General features: G+C 36.7%; 1 protein-coding gene across 2 annotated transcripts in view; it reads left to right on the top strand.

Annotated features, from left to right (window-relative positions):
- LYPD6 (LY6/PLAUR domain containing 6) overlaps positions 1-23,787 on the top strand; it is a 161,272-nt gene that overhangs the window by 134,151 nt on the left and 3,334 nt on the right. For both annotated transcript variants that reach the window (XM_027835486.1, XM_027835484.1), the window contains 2 exons: positions 8,325-8,423; positions 22,536-22,666. In XM_027835486.1, coding sequence (XP_027691287.1) covers positions 8,325-8,423; positions 22,536-22,666 — 230 coding nt within the window. The remainder of the gene's footprint in view (positions 1-8,324; positions 8,424-22,535; positions 22,667-23,787) is intronic.

The raw sequence follows: 23,787 nt of genomic DNA, 5'->3' as shown, positions 1-23,787 counted from the left end.
TTCCTTCCTTCCTTCCTTCCTTCCTTCCTTCCTTCCTTCCTTCCTTCTTTTATTCCTTTCTCCCTTCTCATTCATTCTTTCAGGCTACATTTTTAGTACCTGACTGTTTCCTTTAATTTATTTCTGTTTTTTAGTGACTATTATTCTCTGATGCCCACATGGTAAAAGTTGAGTGTGTGCATGTGTGTGTGTGTGTGTGTGTATGTGTTCATTTCTTTTACTGTCTTTCCTGCCTCTGAACACATTCTCCATTTGTCAATGCTTTCTGAAATCCCAAATGTTTAGAGACTTCCATGATCCCTCTTTTGATGTAATTTAGATCTGAATTTGATGGTTTAGTTTAAATGGTTAGCTGAGGGAATTGGAATTATTTCACTTCCATTTTGCACAGTACCAGGTACACTTTCAATGTCCAAAAAATACTACAGCATGTTGTCTTCTTGCATCTGATTTCATTCAGCCCGGAGCATATTAGTTAATTGTATGGGATACCAGCCACCCTACTTAGCTTTATAGGGTTGGTATTTTCTTTTCAGTAGCATGCTTAGAGGAGAGGAAGATGGTTAAAAGCTTGTTTTCCTTTTTCCAGATTGCATTTTGTCCTTTTACTTAAATAGTGATATTTTCCTATTATATTTGATCTCAATATGACGGGAAATCTATCTATGCAAGACACAACTATTTTATGCCTTAAACAATGATTTTCATGAATTGTGTATGAAAGAAATTCATTACCTTCTTGTGTGAACCTCTTTAAACTTAGTTGAACTGGTCCTTAGACAATAGACAAATAGTCCTAGGTTTGGCCTGTACGTGAAAACTCTTCAGCTCAACAGGACCCGTCAGAACTTGTATGTATCTAGCATAGCTTTGGAGAGCTCAGGGTCGGTTCCACATACAATGAGGCCTTGTAATAAGGAGTGGTGTGGGTCAGGGTTTTCTTTAGCACTTAGTTCATTTTTTTACCCAAAGTGTGTGTTTGTAAAAGACACTTTGACACCTGCACATACAGATTCAGTAGTAAGAAGGTGTAGCAACATGACATGCTTAGTGATGCCTACTCTAATATGTAGGCCCCAGGCTAAATCTTCTCCAAGGTTGTGTCTACCCATATAAAATAAAGAGGAGAAGGAAGCAATCATCTCAATAATTTAGGCCCTAAATCATTTTTGCCTACATCATTTACAAGTTTTAACCTCTCTGAGGAGACCTGAACATTTGCTGACTGGCGTATCAATTTTCGAATGAATTGCTAATGATGAAAATACTAAGTCCCTATTGAAATGGTGTTTTAAGTTTTGAAAAGCACTTCACACCCCATATTTCATTTGATTCTCACAGTAGCCCTGTTTATTGAAGACATAGACATCTAAATGGCACAGCAGATAGAGTGCTGGCCTTGGAGTCAGGAGGACCTGAGTTCAAATTGACCTCAGACCCTTCCTAGCAGTGTGACCCTGGGCAAGACTCTTAACCCTGTTTGCCTCAGTTTCCTCATCCAAATGAACTGGAGAAGGAAATGGCAAACCACTTCAGTGCCTTTGCCAAGAAAACCCCAAATGGGGTCACAAAGTGTCAGACAACTGAAAAACTGAACAACAACAATACCCCAAGGCAAAAAAATTAATTAATTAAAAAAATGGTGAACCTGATGTAAGGTACTTGTGAGATGTGATGACCTTGAAAATTTCTTTGATATGATTTTGAAATCCAGAGAAAGACAAAATAACCTGTTCCCACGTGGTCAATGATTAATTAGAGACAATGACAATGTCATTAGTAGAAGTCCTCTTTTGAAGATGTCTTTACCTTTTAGTTTCTGTATGGTCTTAAATGTATTTCTGTACTTGACAGAGATATATTTAACCGTTTTTAGAGGTACTCTTATCTGTAAATAGACAACTTTCCACATATTAACTCTAACAGATGTGTTTCCCGCAAAAGATACATTATTTTTGTAGGATCCTACAATTAGAACTGGATGGAATCTTAGCGGGAAGTCAATGAGCATTTTCTAAGCACCTGCTATGCTCCAATCAGTCTGCTAAGTTCTGGAGGCCACTAAATCCAATTCTCTCATTTTACAGATGAAGGAAACGAGACACAGAAAGGTTAAGTGATTTACCCAAGGTCACAAAGCTAGTGAAATGTCTGAGGTGGGATCTGAATCCAGGTCTTCTTGACTTCATATCTCATGATCTATCAATTAGACCATACTGCCTTTCATTTTGATTTTTAATTATTTTAAAAATTTTCCTAATTCTCCATTTTGTGGGTATAGATTCATTCAGCAAGTGAAGTTAACCCATTCTTCGTGGGGAAGCTACTCAGCCAGAATTCCATAACATGAGGTGTTAACCATATATTTGATCAAGAGGAAGAATGGTGATGTCAGTCTCTGCAGTGTGGTGATTACATGGTTTTTGCTGAGAACTGAATCAGAGTTAATTCAGTGTAGTTCTGTTTTGCACAAACACTGAACATTAATATTAATTAATAATTGAGATTAATAATTGAGATCAATTTTAGAAGGGAATTTCAGTGCTTTGATGGATCCATGATTCTATTGATGTGAGAGTTACTCTTCTTGTGCCATTCTTCTTCTTCTCATCTTGTGCCATTCTTATCCATAGCCTTTCATACGTCCTATATAGATGATCTACTCAATATACTAGAGGCCTCCTAGTAGATCTTTTACTATTTCATGGATGGCAGGGTATCACTTGGACTGTCCACTTGTTATTCCTTTTTCTCACTACATGACCAGTCCATCTCCTTATCCAGTCACACATGACCCTAATGTTTTTTTTTTTATGATAGTTCTTTGCCTATAAGGTGTCATTGGTAATGTGCTAAGGCCTCCTTATGCCCAGTATGGAGGCTCTTAATTTTCTTTTAGTTCACCTTTGATTTTGATAATTTTACTTGCCCAGAGCTTCTCTCATGGCAGCTAGCAAACTGGAATCCAGAATTAGAGTCAAGAAGGTCTGAGTTCATATTCCACCTAAAATGCTTGCCAGCGGTATGACCCTGGGCAAATCACTTAACCTCTTTAAGGCTCAGTTTTCTCATCTGTAAAGAAGGGTTAATTATAATGCTGAGCTCATAGAGTGGTTGTGAGAATCAAATCAAAGAAAAAGACATGGGAAGGCTTCCTAAATCTCACAATGCCTTCTGAATGTTACCTCTAAATTATTATCTTCACAACTCTTCATTCTCTGATTTCCAGGTCTTCTGAGGCTCTGTAAATAAACAAACAAATGTTATGGCTTCCAGAGTTTGGGAACTATTATGAAACACATTGTAATATATAATTTGTTGGATTGTTTGTTTTTTATATTTTCTTGTTCAAAATGACAAAGTTCAATTGAACAAAATATTTCAAAAGAGGAGCTTGTTAAGAGCAAAGGAACTACTTATTTGGTAGTTTCAGTCATGTCTAATTCTTTGTGACCTCATTTGGGGTTTTCTTGGCAAAGACATTGGATTGGTTTACCACTTCCTTCTCTGGTTCATTTTGCAACTGAGGAAACTGAGGCAGACAGGGTTAAGTGATTTGCCCAGGGTCACACAGCTAGTAAGTGTCTGAGGCTAGATTTGAACTTCCAAAGATAAATCTTCCTGACACCAAGTCCAGCATTCTATCTACTGTACCACCTAGCTGCCCAAGAAACTACTTTTTTGGTTGTCAAATTCAATGGTGCTTAGCATAGTGCCTGGCACATAGTAGGTGCTTAATATATATTTATTGATTGATTGAATAAAGGATAGATGATTTTGATATTTTAAATGACCATAGCTATTTTTTGTGGTGCTGTTTCTTTCTTTGGATGAGAAATTTTTCTTAGAATGCCTAATTTTTCTCTAGATGACTGTTGAAAACCTCTCTTTTGAGCATGCACATGACAGAATTGACTCTAGCATGATACTTTTATGTCATCATCATCACCAGGCACAGGGCCAATGAAATGTATTCACAAACCTATATAAAGCTTCTAGAGTGAAAATTGTCATTAAAGTTATCAATAGCCTTCATTCTATCAAAAACATGCAGATATTATTAAAATTAGGTTGAGTATTTCTTTTCTTTTTGGCAAGTATATGGAGAGGGGAATAGGCAGAGATTAGATTTCTTCCATTTTGATATTTACATCCTGGTTCTGAGAAATATGGAAATGAAGTTTTGTAAGAATTTTTTTAAAGTGTATATGCTTTCCGTATCAGCACATTTAAAAATGAGGTTTCCTTTTTTTCAGCAGTTTTCAGTAACTAAAGTCCTTTGTCCATTGCCCAGTTAGAAATTCCAAGAGATTCAAACAAAGCCTGAATCTTTTCCAAAGCCTTACAAATGAATTATGGCAGGTTGAACCATTGCTGACCATGGGAGTTAATGGGAAGATAATGTTACAGGAAGTAACTGGGCACTCTGGAGTTTCTTTTCTTGCTTTATAATCATATTCTCTTGAGGAACCAAGGACTTCTGCCCTGAAATAGTGAGTACTAAGCTTATGAACTCTGTGATCAAGAGCCAAATTAGATTCATTCACATCTGTGGCAACAGTGATTTGCAACTCTCCTTGCTCTGCTATTGCTTTGAAGTAACAAAAGAGAAAATAGGGTACATCTCTTAGGAACCTCTTTCCCTCTCCTTTTTCCCCCTTCTTTATCAGATATAGTATCAGTTTGCACATTACAGGAGAGAGTTGTTCACATGCAGGGCCCAAGGTAGAATTTATTTTCATCAAAATCCTTTCTAAAGGAAGGATTTAGCCATTTTCTCTGTACTGGGCTGGAATTGGTGACTTATGATACCTATGAATCCATCACAGGGCATAGGATAGAGGTCACTGGAGAGTATAGAATAGTCATAAAGGCTTAATTATCTCTTTGTTTTGATAATTGGTACTATCAAGAGCGAGTAACAATTGTACCAACAAGTAGGTTTTGAATTATCGCTATGGAAAATACAATGTGACTTGTGCAAATTTATAATATTATAATATAAAGTTATAATATAAAAATATCCAAAAAGGAGCTCATCTGGTCAATTGCCATGTCATATTCATGATATACACATCTATTGCTTAACTCAATACAATCAGAGATAAGAGCTCTGAGCATAGATCCCTTCCCCTATAGAGTTTCTCAGCTCACTTTACTCTTTGAATTTCTGCTGAGGTTGTATTACTTTCAGAGCTTATGCCTGCTGAGGCAAAAGATGACAGCATTTGGAAAAATCCATTTAATTTAATCTAAAGTGTTACCAGAGTTTTGCTGAGAAAATCTAGAGGTTAAGATTCCATTAAATAAGCCACATGTATGCGTACTGTGCTTTATTAATGGCCGGGTATTCAATACGTTTCTTCTCAGTGCACTTGGATCTTCAATCTTCATTCAAAGTTCTCAATTTATCTCTTGAGTGGGAAAGAGTCCAGGAGTACCTAATCCAACATTCTAGCCAGCCTTTCACTGGCTGCAGTGACAGACGGATAAAATTGGATGCCCCAGTGAATTTATCATGCCGATTGAAGTGGTTTGGCTAGGTTGCAGTCATAAAGCTTGGTGAATGTGATGATCACTTGGGGAGGAATGCTGTCCCTTGACATGTCATTTACATATTTTTCAAAACTCCTTTTTAGTTTCTCTTTAGATTACACAAGCAGAATGTTAAAGCTCCTGTGTCCTTTAGGATCATTTATATTTTGTGGTTGTTCTTTAAGCTTGGACAGCCAAACTAATTTTTTTTTTTAAGTTTCTAAAATTAGGGCACATTCCCAAGATTCTTTGTTTCATTTTTCTTTTGATTCAATTAAACCCAGTGAATATTTATAGAATGATTCTTCTGCAAGAGATGCTGTGCTTTGCACTTTTCAGATAGTACATAAAATAGAAGGTCCTCTGTGAATTTCAAAACCATGTGTATTATATGAATTTGCGAACTTGCATGTTGTAAATTTTTCCAGTGTGGACTTGTCCATATGGAATGATCTCTTCTATTTTAAAGCATTATCCACCTCTTAAATAAGAGACTACCAGAAAAATGTCAACTGTATATGCACAGATATACAAAATAATCTTTTCTTTATCAAATTAGTTGAAATCACCCACCTTTGTGGGAAGGCAGTTACTATCTTTTCCTATTATCATCACCTTGAAATTGTAGTTTCCAAGTCCTGAGATCTGCCTCTAAGGCTTTATCATAGCTCCAGGTAATGAGGGAGTTCTTGAAGACTATGCAAATGCAGCACAAGCTTTGACCTGTCCTCCTGAGCTGGCAAGGCTTCAAGTTCAGGCCTGGCAATGGAATCTACCTCTGTCGTCTGAGAACCCACTTCAGAGTCCAGAGATGCACATCACCAGAAGCTTGGCCTCCAGGTGATGAATTTTTGAATTACAGCCAGGAGGCCAAGTGACACAAGGAGAGGCAGTCTCTCTTTGTGGAGGGAGCACGAATATGATACAATCATGGATCTTTCAAAGATCACAGAGTTTTGGAGTTTGGAGGCACCTCCGAGGTCATCTAGTCCAACATAAACCTGAATACAACAAATGCAACAAGAGACATCCAGCTTTAGCTTGGAAAAAGTCCAGTGAAGGATACTGGATAAAAAAAAAAATTGGTATGAGAGTTACCAAATGGTTAACGGTACATTGAGCAATGGAGCAGCCAGGAGGTTTGCATGAAGTGCTTTTGTTAGTGTTGTGTTATTCCTTTTTACGCTTTTTAATCATATCAGAGGTCTTCACAGTCAGTTCTGTGCTTGAATGGATAGTTACTCTGGGCAAGGTGAAAATCTGTTATACCTGGCTCATAACATTGGCTTTTAGCGGCCGCCTCCTCCTTTATTTATGGTCAATAACATTCTTAATTGGTTCCATGTGGGCAAAGTAATTTACAGAAGGATGATTATTTCAGGAGTATGACTCAGCCATCTGCAAAGGAGGACAATAGGTTGCTGTAGCTGCAGTATTTCGGGAGTTTGCAACTTTCAATTACTCCGGGGAATTTGTGGGGAAAATTACATTTATAGAGTGCTTTAATGTTTCCAAGAATTTTCATGTCATCTCCTTTGATCCTCAAAACAGTCCTGTGAGTTTGGTAGTATAAGTAACGCCATCTCCATTTTGACAGTTGAGGAAACTGAGCCTGAGAGTTAAGTATCTTGCCCAAGGTCCAACAACTGAAGTTGAGACTTGAACTCGGGCGTCCCTGACACCAAATGTGGAGTTCTAAATACCAGGGGAGCCTCTTCATAGATAGAGAGATATAAATCTGTATATACTCAAACACAAACACACATATACATATACATACATACGTACATATATTCATATATCTCTAACTGTATCTATAGCTATCCCTATACATATATAGAGATAGGCAAATCTATGTCTATAGTATATAGAGGTATAGTTATAGGTATAGATAGATGTAGATATAGATAACTATATTATAAAATAATTGACCTCCTTTGCAATTCTGTGTATTTTATTTTATGCATTTTAAAGCATTATTCTGGAGAGTCTATTGGCTTCGCTAGACTGCCAAAGGGATCTATGATACATACAAAAAGGTTAAGGATACCTTCCAAAATTGTGAAAGGGGAAAAAATGGTGGAGTTCAGTTTTATGGAATTTAAAGCTCTTCCATCATGGTCTAGCGGCTGTTGACAACATGAGCAGTAAGTAAAACTGCTTGTGTGAAAAAGAAAGGGAACCTTGTGGTAGACAATCCTATTGCAAACCTTTACAGATGAAAGATTACTCAAAGCCCCGGAGTGCTGAAGCTACAATATAACACCTGCCCTCTAGAAACTTAGGTTTCAAAGCTATGTGATACAATTAAAAGCTCCCTTCAGGAAGCCGGATGGAGGTACACGGGTTGAAGAAATTTGTAGCATGGATTGAAGAAGACTTCCTGGAATTAGTGATGTTCTCTGTGTTCTCTTGGGAGGGATAGAGCCGAGCAGTAGGTGGGTCTACCAAGTCTTACATTCTTCTTCAAATCTCTTCTCACTCTTCAGAAAAATGTGGGTCTCCTCAAAGGCCCCTAAGCATGTTCCTGAATGCTCACCAGGATAGGCCAGATGTGAATACCCAATGTACCTTCTGTCTACAAAGACCACACAAATGAGATTCTCTAGCAAGGGCAAGGATTGGCCAAAAATGAATGTTCTTCCCCTCTTACAGATAAGAATCCATAAAAACGACAAATACTGAAAAGCTGGGCACACCTTTTGAAAACAAAATCATTACCAACTGGATAAAACTTGATTCCACACCCATCCTAAAATGCTAATCTTATTTCTTGGTCTTTTTTGTAGCCACCCCATATCCTGGTGGATTTAAGTGTTTCACCTGTGAAAAGGCAGCAGATAATTATGAATGCAACCGATGGGCTCCAGATATCTACTGTCCTCGAGGTAAAGCTCCCAGCAGGAAAATGGGTTCATAAGGGCTGGTTTCTTGCAGACAGAGCCTCTGATTTGGATTCAATGTGTGTATAGAAAGAATGTTGAAGAGATGTGCTTACACTTATCTGCCCTTCCTTCCTGCAGCTGTTAGAAGCAGTTTAATCCCATCACTCATTTATTGTGCCTTTCATCTGTGACTTGCAGAAGCGTAAGTGAGCCACAAACATTGAAAACGGGGTTACCTCCGTTTTACAGATGGTCAGTGAGGCACAGAGGGGGTTAAGTGATGTTCTGAAAGTCTTATATCAAGGCAAAGACAGAACCAAAAATAGAATGGCTAGCTATTGGATGTTATCTGTCACTCTAATATTTACAGCCTTAATCACCACGTAGCAAATGCCTCCATGCAAATTTCTGCATTGATGTTCGTATAAAGGTTCCATTCATCAGTTATGTAGCTGGGCATTTCTGTCCTGTGCTTTCATGAAGATGCTGGATTTTTAATATGCTTGATGCATTAAAGCTCTAAATTTTAAACTGCTTTAACTAAAGAGTGAGAGATAGATGCCAATTTTGTACATTAAAGCTTGACCTAGATACCCCAACTGGGAAAAAGATGACCTCATTTACATCTCCTTTCTTCAACCAGAAAAAGCAGCTGGCTACTGAGTAAGCCATTCAGTCAATAATTTGGTTGATTCTTTTGGGGAGGGTGGAAAAGTGATAATGGAAGGGACATTTTAATGACTGATTTTTTAGGCAGAGTGGATAAGAAGTTATCCTTAGATTCAGGAATCCAGGGGTCAAATTTTACTTCTGAGAAACTGGCTGTGGTCCTGAACAAGGTATTTAATCTCTCATTGCTTCAGGTAATTCTCTAAAACTATTAAGTTTCAAAGTGCTGATCTGCATTGGAAGAGGGAGTATTCTTATTGGAAGCTCTATTTACCAATGAAATAATTGGTCTGCTCCCATTCTAGTTATTAGCTTTCCTGTTGATTGGATTTGGTTATTGAAATGACTAAATGCACCAGATCCACCATTTTTTTTTAAATTGGGTCTCTTTATCTCACCCAGATTAGAAATACAGGGGCTACTCGTGAGCATAGCCTGAGTACTAATCATCAAAGAAGCTTTGATCTTGTCTGTTTCTGATCTGGGCTAGTTCTCCCCCTTCCTTTGGCAAGCTGGTGGCCCCCAGTCTTGGTGGCTTACTCTATTATTATCAGGTGGACACCTGATGGGCATCACTCACTGCAGCTCAGAACCCTCCACCCACCTGAGACTTTTGGGTAACTGGATTACTGGTATGCATCACTATGCCAAGCTAAGTTCCACCAATTCTTCATTCTAATATTTTCCATCACACAAACAGTACCAAAGCCCTCACAACTGTCAATTAATTCTTTGTTTTGTTTTTGCTAGGCAATGGGGTTAAGTGACTTCCCCAGGGTCACACAGCTAGTAAGTGTCAAGTGTCTGAGGCCAGATTTGAACTCAGGTCCTTCTGACTCCAGGGCTGGTGCTCTATCCACTGTGCCACCTAACTGCCCCCCAATTAGTTCTTAATTACATATAGTGGTGGGGACTAAGGAGGATGTGGTAACTGCAATAAAGGAAAAGGCACAAAACCTTATTTTAGTGGATACTTGTACCATCTTTCCCCTGCAAATCTTTTACCAATGCTAAAAACAAGATATGAATATTTCATCATTCATGAAATGAAGGCCATCTTTCAGTACCCCCATTCACTTTGAGTTAAGAGATTTAGACACAGAGCAAAGAAAGGTTAGGAAGAACTCAAGCCTGGATGATGTACATACCGTATGTTAGTACCTGGATAATCAGGGATTACTTTATATTCCTGTGGGCTCTTGAATCAGATACCTATTTGTCATGAGATACACTCACATTTTCTAAAGATTCAAAGACAGCAGAAAATAACCGTCCTTAGCAGTCAGATCTCCATTTGTTTCCCATTGAAACACATTCTACCCCCTCACAAGCTGATAAGACTTTGTTCCATATTAATGAACAAATTCTCATTATTGTAGGGAGGTTGTGGTTAAGATTTAATCAGTAATTATTCTATCAGATTTAGTTTGGGGGTAATCTTTTATTTTTAAATAGGTGCTGAAAGTTTGAGAAAATATTTCCCTCAGGTGTGAAATCATGCTCTTTCACTGTCTTATCTTTGTTGGAGGGCCTAAGTATAATTATAATAGGCTCCAGAGAAGTAAGTGGATAAGAATAATTAGCTTGTAGCCTAAAGCTTTCAGCAGTGGTAGCAGGAATGCTAGTGAATCTCTCTTTGGACATTGGATGCCCCAGCAGGGCCCTAGCCTGGCTGTAACCAGTTACCTCATAGTTTACTTTCATTGTTCACATTTATGTTTGGCCAGTTTGCCTGACTAGCAGCCATCAGCCCTGCTTCTGCTTTTTAATTTAATGAGCCAGGTTGTGAATGCAGAGCTCTGTCTCATGCTCCCAAATCAATGAGGTTAAAAAAAATTCTTCTTGTCCTGTTTGTCTAAGATAAGTTTACAAGAACTGTGTCTTCACAACACGTTAATAAGAATGAAAAATGAACATATACACACAAGTAAGAGGATCATAGATTTAGTGCTAGAAGGGACCTTGAGGCTATTGGATCCAACCTGCTCATGTTGCAAATGAAGAAACTGAGACACAGAGAAGTTAAAGGACTTGTTGAAGATCATACAGCTATTAAGTACCTGAGGTCAGATTTGAACCCAGTCTTCCAAATTCCAAATCCATTACTCCATCAACATCATACAACGTCCCTTCTTCTGTGTGGATAAATTGTCAGAGGCATTGGTTTCCCTATTTATGATGAAATTTGGATCTACCATTAGAAAGGGAATCTATAATTTAAAATTATATTAGTTTAATTTAGAGTGCCAAAAAAAATTACGAACAAGAATATATTGTAAGGGAACAAACTTTTCTTTTTCTTGTGAACAAATTTCCTTTCTCATTCAACGTCTTTGCTCATTCCTTATTTTGTGTGTGAGAGAGTCAGACAAGAATAAATAGACATGTAGAACAGTAATCTTGGCTCCCAGACTTAAATGGCCTAAATTCAGTTGTTTGGCCATTCAGAAATGGCCTGATGTTTGACTTGTTTTCAATAACTGATAATCCAAGATATGCCATTTCTCCCATTCTTTGTGGAGCCAAATTAGTCTCCTTTTCTCATTCCCTTACTACCCCACCCTCCTCTCTTCCTGGAAGCCATTGACCCCTTGACATGAAAAATGTCTTTTAGTAAGTCTAATGGCTAATTACCTCCAGGGGAAAAAAATCCCCCAACCCTAAGTGCAGAATGATTAACTACAAAAGCTTTCACAGTGGGTGTGTTCATGCAACCATGGAAGAATTGGATGTGACTACACACCTGGTACTTCAGGGACATGATGACAGATTGCAGCAATGCAAGCTGACCAATTCTTTGGACCGCATCTTAATCTTGTTGTGGTCAAAAGAACATGGTCTGAAGTCTCTCACACTTGGAAATACTTTTTAGTAAGAATTTTTCCAGCAATTTATTTTTGGCGAAAGTTTTAAACTTTTACCAATTGTGGTATTATTTTTTTAATGGACCTTCAAGGTTTAGACTCCATTCCATTCACATTGTTTATCCTGAAATGTTTTACACTTTCCATTGGCATGACTGTCTCCATTGGATGCCACTTTCTTGAACTTGGTTTTCTAATTGTATAGTTGTCTACTTTTTCCAATAGGAATCACACTCTATGCCCAACCTCCACATTCCCTAGGATTACATAGGTTTAAAGGTAGAATTCATCTAGTTCAGACTTTTCTTTTCTCCCCAAACATTTTGTAGATGAGGAAACTGGAGACAACTAAAGAGATTAAGTGACTTGATCAAAGCTACAGCTTGTAGAAACCTAGTCTCATGACTACCAGGTCTGTGTACTTTCCACTCACTGCCTCACAATGCCTCTTTTTGCCAACTTAACCCCAGGTCACACACACACACACACACACACACACACACACAGAGTCCTTAGCAACAAGCCTATTTTTGCTTTTTTATTTTTAATCCTTTTTATTTTTCAGAATAAATTCCTTAAGTAAGAAGGTCTTTCCCAGTCTCTCTCCCCATCTTCTATCCTACAGTCCTTCCCTCTGAGATGACTTTCCATTTGTACTGCATATATTGTATATATATATAGTTTTTTGCATGTTGTCTGTCCTTTGGAATGATTGCTTCTTAAGGGTTGGGGTTGTTTTTGCCTTTTTTTGTATGTCAAAGTCTTAGCACAGGACCCAGCACATAATAAATGCTTGTTGACTTTTTCTTTGATTGAAGTTTGTGGGTTATTTTTTGTTTTTGTTTTTGTTTTTTTTTAACAAGTCAGTGAAAAATAAAATGTTGATTTTGCAGCTCTCTTAGGAGAGGCTGAGAATAGCAATAAATGATAAAGCCTTTGTTATTTAGTCAAGTCCCCTAACAGTTAATTTTTAAGTTTTAATATCTGCCATGGGGAATTTCTTACTTACATGAGTGAGCAATCTATGACTGCCTTAGCAAGTTAGTCTTATTGATTTGAAAGTCAAATTTTTAACAATTTCTTTGGGAACCCATGCACCAATGGTGGTGGAAAAACTTTAAATTCATCTTGTATGAGAGGATTTTCACTAGGATTGAAAAATACACCTACATTACACTATTAAAAAAAAGGTTTCAACTGTTAAGAAAGAGATGGAAAGGCGTCTTGTTAGAGTTTTCCTTAGTAGTAACTGAAATAACCAAGAATTTAGGTTGTTGCATTACTTAATTAAGGTACTTAATTAATTTCTTTGTAAGATTACTTCATTGAATAGGATAAGATGCAACAACTAATAGAGAGAGGATTCTGGGAAGATGGCGGAGTAGGTCAGAAAATTCCAAGCTCTCTAGATTTCCTACACAGACAAGACAAAATAGCACCTCAACATGAATGTAGAGTGGCAAAAATAAACAAGAGTTGGGTTAGAACAATTATTCTCCTAGTACAACTGGAGAAGATCCAAAGAAAGATCCTAGGATGGAGGTTTAGACAGAGTAAAGTGTAAACATCTCCATCTCCAATCTGACTCCATTGAAACAGCAAGTGGAGAGCCAGGGGGCAGCGGAGTTGGGAGGTAGCCTCATTCTCAGTCACAGGAATCTTCACCTCCCAGATCATGTGAGGAGCTGGGAATCTAAGCAAGGGAAGATTGAGGGAGCCTCTGCTGACAAAGGATGCAGGCCCAGCTGTGCTGCCGAGATGTGGTCCTGGGTGAGACGGAACCAGCACAGGCCCTGTGAGTGCTGAAGCAGTGGAACAGGGATGCTGCTGCCTGTGGGCACTTACAGGAGAGCTGAGGTCTTGGTCTAGTTCCAGGCCAGAGGGGAGAACTGAAGCTCATAGCCACTGGAGGGTTCTCAGGGAGCAAGAGCATTTCCAGCATAGTCTGTCTGGGGGCCCCACCTGTGGCTTGGATGGAGAAAGGAATGCAGAGGTTGGTCCCAGGACAAAGCTCAAAAAATAAGAGTAAGAAGGACCAGAGGCACCATTCTCTACACCCCAGGATTAGAGGTGATTATACTAATAAACTGCTATTTTTTTTTAATGAGCAGGCACAAAGTAACTTACTATGGGAATAGAGAAGACTGGAGTTCATCTTCAGAGAAGGATACTGAAGCAAAAAGAAGTCTCTCTTGCTCCAAAGAGTAATGCCAAATGGTTACCTGCCCAAAAAGAATTCATAGAAGAACTAAACAAATAGACTTCAAAAATCAAATAAGAGAGATTGAGGTGGAAAAAAGTTTTTTTAAAGTAAGAACAATCCAAGAAAAACAATAAGATTATGAAAAGAAAGGTAATAACTGGAAAAGGAGATCCAGAATGTTAAGGAAGAAAACAACTCTTTGAAAATTAGAATTGGGCAAGGGGAAGCCAGCAAAGTTATAAGAGACTGAGAAATAATAAAATATAAAGAATGAAAAAATAGAAGAGTATATGAAACATCTTGTAAGAAAAATAATTTATCTGGAGAACAGACCAAGAAGAGAAAATCTAAGAATAAGCAGACTGCCTGAAAGAAAAGAATCTTGATACAATAATACAAGAAATAATTAAAGAAAATTGTCCTATAGTGTTAGAACAAGAGGGGAAAGTAGAAATAGAAAAAAAATCCACTGATCACCACCTGAAAGAGATCCTCAGAGGAAAACCTACAGAAATATCATAGCCAAATTCTGAAACCCCCAGGTTAAGGAGAAAATATTGCAAGCAACAACAACAAAATACAATTCAAATATAGCAGAGTCGCAATTAGAATTACACAAGACCTAGTACTGACTACATTAAAAGACTGAAGGTCTTGGAACAAAGAAACCTTGGAAAAAAACCAGGGTTATGACCAAAAATATCATACTCAGCAAAATTAAGTAGAATACTGAATGTAAAAAAAAAAGGATATTTAATGAATTGGCAGACTTTCAGGATTTTATTGCAAAAAGACCAGAACGAAATAGGAAATTTGACATACAAGATATAACAGATATGTAAGGTAAACATCAAAGACTAATTACAAGGGACTCAATAAGGACAAATTATTTACTTTTTATACATGAAAATACAAACCGTGTGTCTATAATTGTCTTTAGTAATTGGGTAGTTTGAAAGAAAGAGTAGGGTAGAGCAGAGTATGATGTGATTCCAAAAAGCAAAATGATTTAGGAAAAGGTAAAAAAGAATAATTATCTCATACAAATGAGGTATGAGGGGAAGAACTGATACAGAGAAATTAGATGGAGGAGGAGGGTAGATAGATCTGCAACTCTACTGTCATTGGGAATGGGTTAAAGACAGAACAATATATATCTAGAATGCCATAAAAGTCTTCTAAATTCAGAAAGAAATAAGAGGGCAAGGGGATAGAGAGGAGGAGAGGATAAGGGAGGGATAGGGAATAGGATAAGGTGAGTTTAGAAGGGTGTATAGATTAACGGGAATGGGATAAAGAGTGAACAACATATATACACATATATATATACACATATATATACATATACATATATATTTAGATTTTTATGCCCCTCTATATATGCATATAGAAGGGTATAAAAATCTAAATTCAGAAAAACAAAGAAGGTAAGAGGATAGGGGAGAAGGAGAGGATAATGGGAGGGATTCTTGGAGAGGGGTAGGTTAAGGAATAGGAAGGCAAGGTAGCAGGTAGAAGTAAAGTAGAGGAGTGAGGAGGAATAGGTATAGGGTGAGAAAGATAGTGAGGAAAATAGGAAAGAGGAAAATATACAACAAATAATTATAGTTTAGAATGTGAATGGAATGAATTTACCCATAAAATGGAAACTTATAGATTAAAAATTTGAATTCAACAATATGTTGCTTTTGGGAAACGCTATAAAAATGAGAGATACAAATATAAAATAAGAGTCAAGAGTAGAATTTATTAGTAAAAAAGCAGGGATAACAATCATGATCTCAGACAAAGTTAAAGCTAAAATCAGATTTAATCAAAAGAGAAAAATAGGGAAACTACACTATGTGCCAGTCATATTAATCAATAGTTTTAGACCGTATAAAATAACTAGACAGTATAAAAAAATGAGATTATACCTCCCAAAACAGACACAAGAACTATATGAATATAAACACAAACTGCTTTTTATACAAAGTTAGATCTAAATGGCTTAAGTAATATTTATTGTGTGTGGGTAGGTAAAGCTAATATAATAAAAAGACAATTTTACTTAATTAATCTATTTATATAAAAGCACCACAATTAAATTACTAAAAAATTATCTTACTGAATCATAAAAAATAATAACAGGGTTCATTTGGAAGAGCAAAAGGTCAGGAACTTCAAGGAAACCAAGGGGAAAAGATGTGAAGGAACTAGATTCAGTAGACCTTACTGAAGGTAAGACCTTAAACCATATTATAAGGTGAGAGCAATGTTGAAGTGTAAAATGGATAATTTTGATTATTTTAAATTAAAATTTATTTTAATTTAATTTAAAATTAATTTTGATTATTTTAAATGAAAAATTTCCCATATAAATAAAATCTATGTAGCCAAGAATAGAAGGAATACAGAGAAATTGGGGAAAATTTCTCATAGACAATCTCCCAGATAGAATGTGATTGGGTTGGAATATTGTGGTAGTGTAAGAAATGATGAGCTAGTGGATTTAGAAAAATATGGAAAGACTTGGACTTATGAAGGAAGATGCTATCATCTGGAGAGAAATAGATGACAAGTAGAAATAAGTATAATACAGTCTTATGTACAGGTTCTTGAGTGTATATGTATATATATATATATACATGTATATGTTTATGTGTATCTATGTATCTGTATGCATATGTGTACATATGTATGTACGTGTATATGTACACATATGTGTGTGTGTATGTATGTATCCCTGCTTAATTGTAACCTTCCTGGGGGAGGGGAATAAAGTAAAAAAGTGCATAGCAGAGGACAAAATAAAACACACAAAGAAGCAAAGAAAAAGTAGACAGCTTTGAAAATAACATGTAGATTTATTATATACGTTTTCTTGAAATGGAAATTTATTGCTTTACAGTGAATCTCTTATGTTCTACTGTATATGTGGCAATGTTTTTGCTTTCTTGTCTTATTCTGTATTTAAGTTTAAAATCAATTCAAATATAATAGGAAAAAAATGCAACAATTAATAAAAATGTCTGCCAAGTGTACCCTTAGTAAGAGCAAAAACTCATTTCCAAGAATGGAAAGGATTAAATTCTTGCCTTTCAAAGACAGAGAGAGTATGTGATGAGAAAATATGTGATATTTCCCAGAAACAAATAGTCAACGGGTATTTATTAAGGTCCTATCATATGCAAGACAGTATACTCAGTAGTTTTCAAATGAAGTAGTTCACCTGACAGCTGATTTAGGTTCCTCCTTTTCCTAAATCAGTTTTCTGTTACCTTGTAATTCTCTTTGCTTTTAAAATGTGATAATAAGGTCATTTAAGATAACAAAACAGGGGAGACTGTATAAGGTAGCAGATAGAGAATTAGCCTGGAAGTCAGGAAGACTGGCTTTAATTCCTACCTGTGATATGTCCATGCTATGTGACCATATGCAAATCATTTAACATGGCCATGTCCCATAAATGAAAGAAATCCCATAAAGAATGTGGAGAAGGGAGAGGAAGAAGAAATAGTAACGTAAAATGTTTTATTTATCTTCCTATCAGCTACATAAATTGATTGTAGATATACCAAGGAAAGGCTGTTCCATTGTTCTTTTTTTTTTTAGAGCCACTTATTATAACACTTTCAAAACATATCTCCTTTTAATCTCTTATCTTTCAAATGGCATTTCCCCCCTACATTTCTTCAGTTAATGAATATATTCTTAAAGAATTCAAATACCGTAGTTCTTTGAGGAAAAGGAATCTACATATTCAACCAATTCACAAGAAACCTTTTTGAATGTGATTTGTTCATTTTTTTAGAATAATGTTGTCCATACTATGTAAGCAAAGTACCATAAAAATACAGATACTCATTATGAGGAGCTAAATGTTAATAGTTGAAAGAAACCTGTATTACTAACTGCCAAATAATGACTCTACATCATGGCCTTAAATGGTTTTCCATTTCAGAACTTGAATATGAACATTAATAGGAATGTGAAGTCTCTGTACATGTGTGTAGAGGCTCGATGAAAATCACGTTTCTGTTTTTCTCAACAAATAATTCATTGAACAATCTTTCCTGGATCTGCTTTTGGTACAATTTCTTTGAAGCTCATAGCAAACGATTTTTGTTTCACAACCTGTGGGAATATTATGTATTTACAAGAATATGGGATTTTAGTGGCCAAAAACTAACCAAGTAGAAATTCAAATCCACCTGTTATCTTTAGAACAAAGCCTCTGAAATCCTTTTACCTGGAGTTATCAGGGAGCTCGTTTCTTACATAACCTGAAGACTAACTCAAGGGCTATCAAAATACGTAGTTAATAGTGTTCTGCAACTGATGTTCACCAACATTAGAGTCCACCTATAATTTTGAGACCAAGTGTCTGAATGAGTTTTGCAAGGAAATCACTTTGTCGGAGAATTAGGGTTGGGTGATTCCTTTCACACTAGGAACATAACAGGAAGGAATGTACTTTCAAGCCTAGTATTTGGGTGAAAGAAGAGAAGTGGAATGAATACTGGGGATCTGATACTATAGGAGCGAGCACTCTCTGATGCTCTGATGCTAGTAGTAACAATGTAGATTTTTGTTTGTTTTTCATCATGTTTGTGCTGATTGAATTTGCGCAGCCTGATAGATAGATAGATGGATGGATGGATAGATAGAGATATAGATATAAATCAGGCTGTGCAAATTCAATCAGTATATATATATATATATATGTATATATGTATGTGTGTATGTATATCTCCTTGTAAAACTCATAAGTGAACCTCCCCAGAAGGGGATTTGAACGATAAAGACCTACCTGCCCTTTTCAATTCTTTGAACAGGGTCTTCGCTCTTAGAAAGGATAAACTCAGTAGACATTTTTATTCCTTATTATCTTATTCAATGAAATAATTTTACCAGGAAGGTAATTAAATAGCTTGTTGCTAAGGGGAAAGGTGTAAGGTGAAAGTTACATCTAGACTGAACAAATCATTGTCACCATAAAGCTACTTTAAAACTAGGATAATTCATTGTCTGGAGAACATATCTTATTTATAAATTTGAAGTCATAAAATGTTTTACCTGCATGCTGGATGAGATCTTATCACAGTAGTTTATATTTACCTTTGGAGCAGTAAAAACCCTAGGCAGCTGCTTCTAGTTATCAGGCTCCTTCCTTGGCTGATGAAGTGAGTGTAGGAGGTAAAAGCATTCCTTTTTTATTGGCTTGATTGAGCATTTGAAAGTAAAGGAATGGGAGGTTTATGTCATTGCCAAGAGCTTCTATGAGGAGTGCCTTGACTTGGACCCATCCTAGTGAATAGTCCACAAACCCTTCTAGCAGACATATTAATGCTTACAGGTCATGGGGGGCCTATTCAGTAAAATCATTCCCAGTACACTAAATAATAGCCTAAGAGAAAGAATGCCCTCCCCCTGTCTCAAAGTGAACTGATGCCTCCCTGCTCTTCAGAAAGGGATCAGGTCATGGCAGTGTTTATAAAATACTGAAAAGGCTTTGGGCCAAGAATATTCAGTCACTTAATTTCCAGGTTCTTTGGTAGCAACTCTGTTCACTCATCTTCCTTCAAAAAAGCTTTATTTGTACATTGGAAAATGATCTGGATTTTAAGTCAGAGAACCTCAATTTGAATCATGGCTCTGCCACGTAAAACTCTAGGCAAGTCACTTTAGCTCTCTAGGTTTCAGGTCTTCTTCTGTATATGTAAAGCTTTTTGTAAATATTATGGTCCTATATAAATGTTAACTATTAATACTATTATTATTATTACAAATTGTATAATTATTTATTTTAATATATAAATTTATATATTTAATTGTAATACTATAATGCATTATAAATATTGTATTTATATAATATATTGTTTATATTTACATTATATTAATATAGTTACTGTTTATTATCATTGTTGTTGTTATTACTAGACTATCCTTTCTGGTTCTAAGTCTATGGTGCAGTAAGCCTAGGAAAATAAGGCCACTTAGAACCGGTTCCTATTAAACTGTTCGTGAAAAATGGGGTTACCCTGGAAGCAGAGTAACTATAAATGTGCATTGTGGTATATTTTGGCAAGTTTCTATAAGCAGCTTAACTGAACCAAAGAATCTTCATGAACTTCTTCATTGATAATGTCTAGAAAGCTTATTAACATCTCTATATTTTCATGGTTTCAAAAAAATGCGTAAAGGTGGTCTGTGTTGGCTCATAACTAGTGTCTGAAATGTTCAAGCTCTCTTGCCCTAGATATTATTACTTCTTGAGTTACAAGATGCCAAAATGATGACAGAGTCTGGTGGGAGTTTTTATTGCCCAATAAATAACATCATAGTAGGTCATAATTCTGTATTAGCCATTGAATGCCTAAAATGTATAAAGTATGCATAGGTATATCCAAGGAAGAGTGGAGAAATGGCACAATGACACCTCTTAAGAATTATTTACTATTTTTTAGACCTAAAGACTGAGGCCTAGAATGTTAGATGCTGCCTGGAGGCCTTCTAGAATTATACTAGGAAGCAGTCATCTTTCTTTAGTTTTTAAATTACATTTAAACATCTCCATGATGTTTCATAATTCCTGGAGTTTTCACAGACTTGCAGGACCGGGAGGGACGTTAAAAGATTATCTAATTTATCATGGTGCCTTCAAGCAGAGAGGCCCCGTGTTTAAAAGGAAGGTGTGCTGGATCCAGAAAACTTGAGATCTAGTCCTGTCTCTAGCGTGTATTAGCTCTGTGGACTTAGGCAATTGAATTAATGTCTCTGAGTTTCATTTTGTTCATCTGGAAAATGGAGAAAATGATACATCTTTCTTAGGGTTGCAGGAGGACCAGAGGAAATGGTACAAAACATTGTTTAACCTGCAAAGATCTAAGTGGGAGCTATGCATCATGGAACTGGACCCGTCTTAGACTGAGATGTTCCCTTATCTTTTAATAAACATCTAAACTAATTTTTTTTCAGTTTTCCTCTTTAAACTATATAACCATCTAGGTAACTTTATTGTTAAGAAAGTTTTTCTTGTACCTAAGGAAAATTCCTCCTAATGCAGTGTTAATTTATTCTGTCTCCAGCTTCTATGGACTTGATGTACTAGAAGACCATAGTTACCTAGTTTCCCAGAGTGTTATTCCTGTTCCATTAGTCCTGTATTTCTCAAATATGTGTCAAAATACTAGTTATTAGCACTGTCTCCCTTCTTAAATTATCTCGTATTTGCATGTCTGTTGACTATTTTTTCAACCTCCCAGTAGAACATTAGCTTCTTGAGGCTTTGGGGCTGTATTTCATTTCTGCCTTTGTGTCCCAAGCCTGGTATAGTGGATAACTATCCACTTAGGAAGACCTGGGCTCCCATCTTGCCTCTAATGCTTTGCTATTAACCTCTCAGTGCTCCAGGCAATTCTCTTAAGATGATAGTTAGAGACTCATCAGTGGTAGGAGTTTGCATACTGTTCATTTCCATCCTGATTAAATTACATTGCTGGACATCCCTAGCTCTCAAAGAATGCCTTACACATTTTGGGGTGACTGGTCCTGTGATTTTGTTGGTACAGCAAACTCCTCAAAGGAGGAAACTCCTTTTTACCAATGCAGATTTACCAATACCTCCCCAAGAGGTCTGTGGATAGATTTCAGGTTGCCCATGAATTGTTTTTTTTAGGATATTGACAACTGTAATTCAATATAATTGGTTTCCTTTATAATCATTTATTTTATGCATTAAAAAACATTGCTTTGACAAGGGGTCCATGGACTTCACCAGACTGCTAATGGTGTTCATGAAACAAAATTAAGAGCCCATATCTTAGATTGTTGTCTATGTAACAAGGGTTGTGCAACCAGTATGTGTTAAAAATGGGATTTGAACAGAGGTCTCAATGAATCTGTAAGTTTCATTATCTTTTATACCAAGCTGACTCATTATTTGAACATAGTACGCTCTTAATAAATGCTTGTTTTAATTGAATTTTCAACCCCCCTGAAAATTCTCATCACTAGATACTCCTACCTTATCCTTCCACTCAAAGAAAAAAAAATAGAAGGAAGATGTCCCTACTCTTTATAAAGGGAGAATAGCACCCTTCTTAGATTAGGGTTATGAAAGAGACCCAGATCTGTGTTGTTTAGAATGCCATAAAGTACCTAAGGGGAAGCTGGGAAAAATAGAAAGTGAACAGAATTGGATAAAAATTTTGAGACATTGAAAATCAAAAGATAAAATAATGCTTGTATTGGTATATGCATATTGTGATTAATGTCTCTTTCATTGAAGTGAAAGTACATCTCCCCATTGTCATATGTTCACAAGACCTTTGACTTTGAGGTATGTTGAGCTGGCTTTTCCCCTCTCAAATAAGAAGTGTTTTCTTTGTTTGACAGAGACCAGATACTGCTACACTCAACACATCATGGAAACCACTGGAAACAGCATATCAGTCACGAAACGTTGTGTGCCTCTGGAAGAATGCTTGTCTACTGGCTGCGTAGACTTAGAACAAGAAGGACACAAGGTCAGCGACCAAAAGAACATGATTGGTACAAATCAGATGGAATTCTAATAAGTCATCTATCTGCCTTTGGCCACAATTCACTCCCTAGAGCCCACTGAGTTGCTGCTTCCTTAAGCTATCTTTACTCTCCTTCTTGAAGGAAGTGTGTTCTCCTGCTTACCCTCATATGGTCAGTCTTTTTTTTTTTCACTTTTCCCAATCATGTCTGACTTCTTGTGACCCCATCTGGGGTTTTCTTGGCAAAGATATTGGAGTGGTTTGCCATTTCCTTCTCCAGCTTTACCCTCACATACTCCAGGACTAAGTGAAAAGGGAGCTCAGGATGAGCACTAAGGTCAGTCAGTCAAAACATTAAGAAAGCACCTAATATATTCCAGGAACTGTGCTAGGCACAGGGGATACAAAAAGAGGCAAAAGAACATCCTTACCTTCAAGTTGCTTGCGACCAAACAGGGAAGACAACAAGCAAACAGATATGTACGAACAAGCTATATACAGGATAAATAGGAAATGATTAACAGAGGGAAGGCACCAGACTTAGAAAGCCATCCTGCAAAAGGTGGGATTTTAGTTGGGACTTGAAGGAAGCCAGGGAAGCTAAGGGGCTGTCAAACAGTGTCTTCAGATTCTTGAAAATACAGACCTAGTAAATAAATGTGCTTATTAGGTTGGCAGCTTTTCTTTCCAAGAAGGAATAGAATTAAGTTTCCAAAGGAAAAAAAGAGCAAAAGGAAAACTTTGCAAAAACTTTTAGCCAGTGTAACTTATGATGGCTTCACACTCAGTATAGAGTCTATTTGACCTTGGTTGCTTTGGGTAAAAGAGAGGCCCATTTCTGTCTTTGGAATGTTTCTTTGAGAAGGTATCCACTGGCTCTTGAATTCGGTTAGTGCTGTCGCACGGATCCACCCTGTGTAGATGGGTTTGTAGTTAGAGCTGTCCCTAAGGAAGGAAATGAGGTCCAGGACATACCATACTGTTTTTACTTAGTGAAGTCTCTTATGTCTATCATTTTATTCAAATGAATTTAAATTAAAATGAACATCCAATGTAGCCTTGAAGGCAAGAAAAAGATGGAAAAGTCACAGAAGGGCAGTTTAATGGGTGTTAAAAGAAGGGAA

This window comes from Vombatus ursinus, unplaced genomic scaffold, assembly GCF_900497805.2.
Source record: "Vombatus ursinus unplaced genomic scaffold, bare-nosed wombat genome assembly UNPS02014816.1, whole genome shotgun sequence".
Taxonomy (NCBI): Eukaryota; Metazoa; Chordata; class Mammalia; order Diprotodontia; family Vombatidae; genus Vombatus; species Vombatus ursinus.
This window is presented reverse-complemented; position numbering and strand designations above follow the sequence as displayed.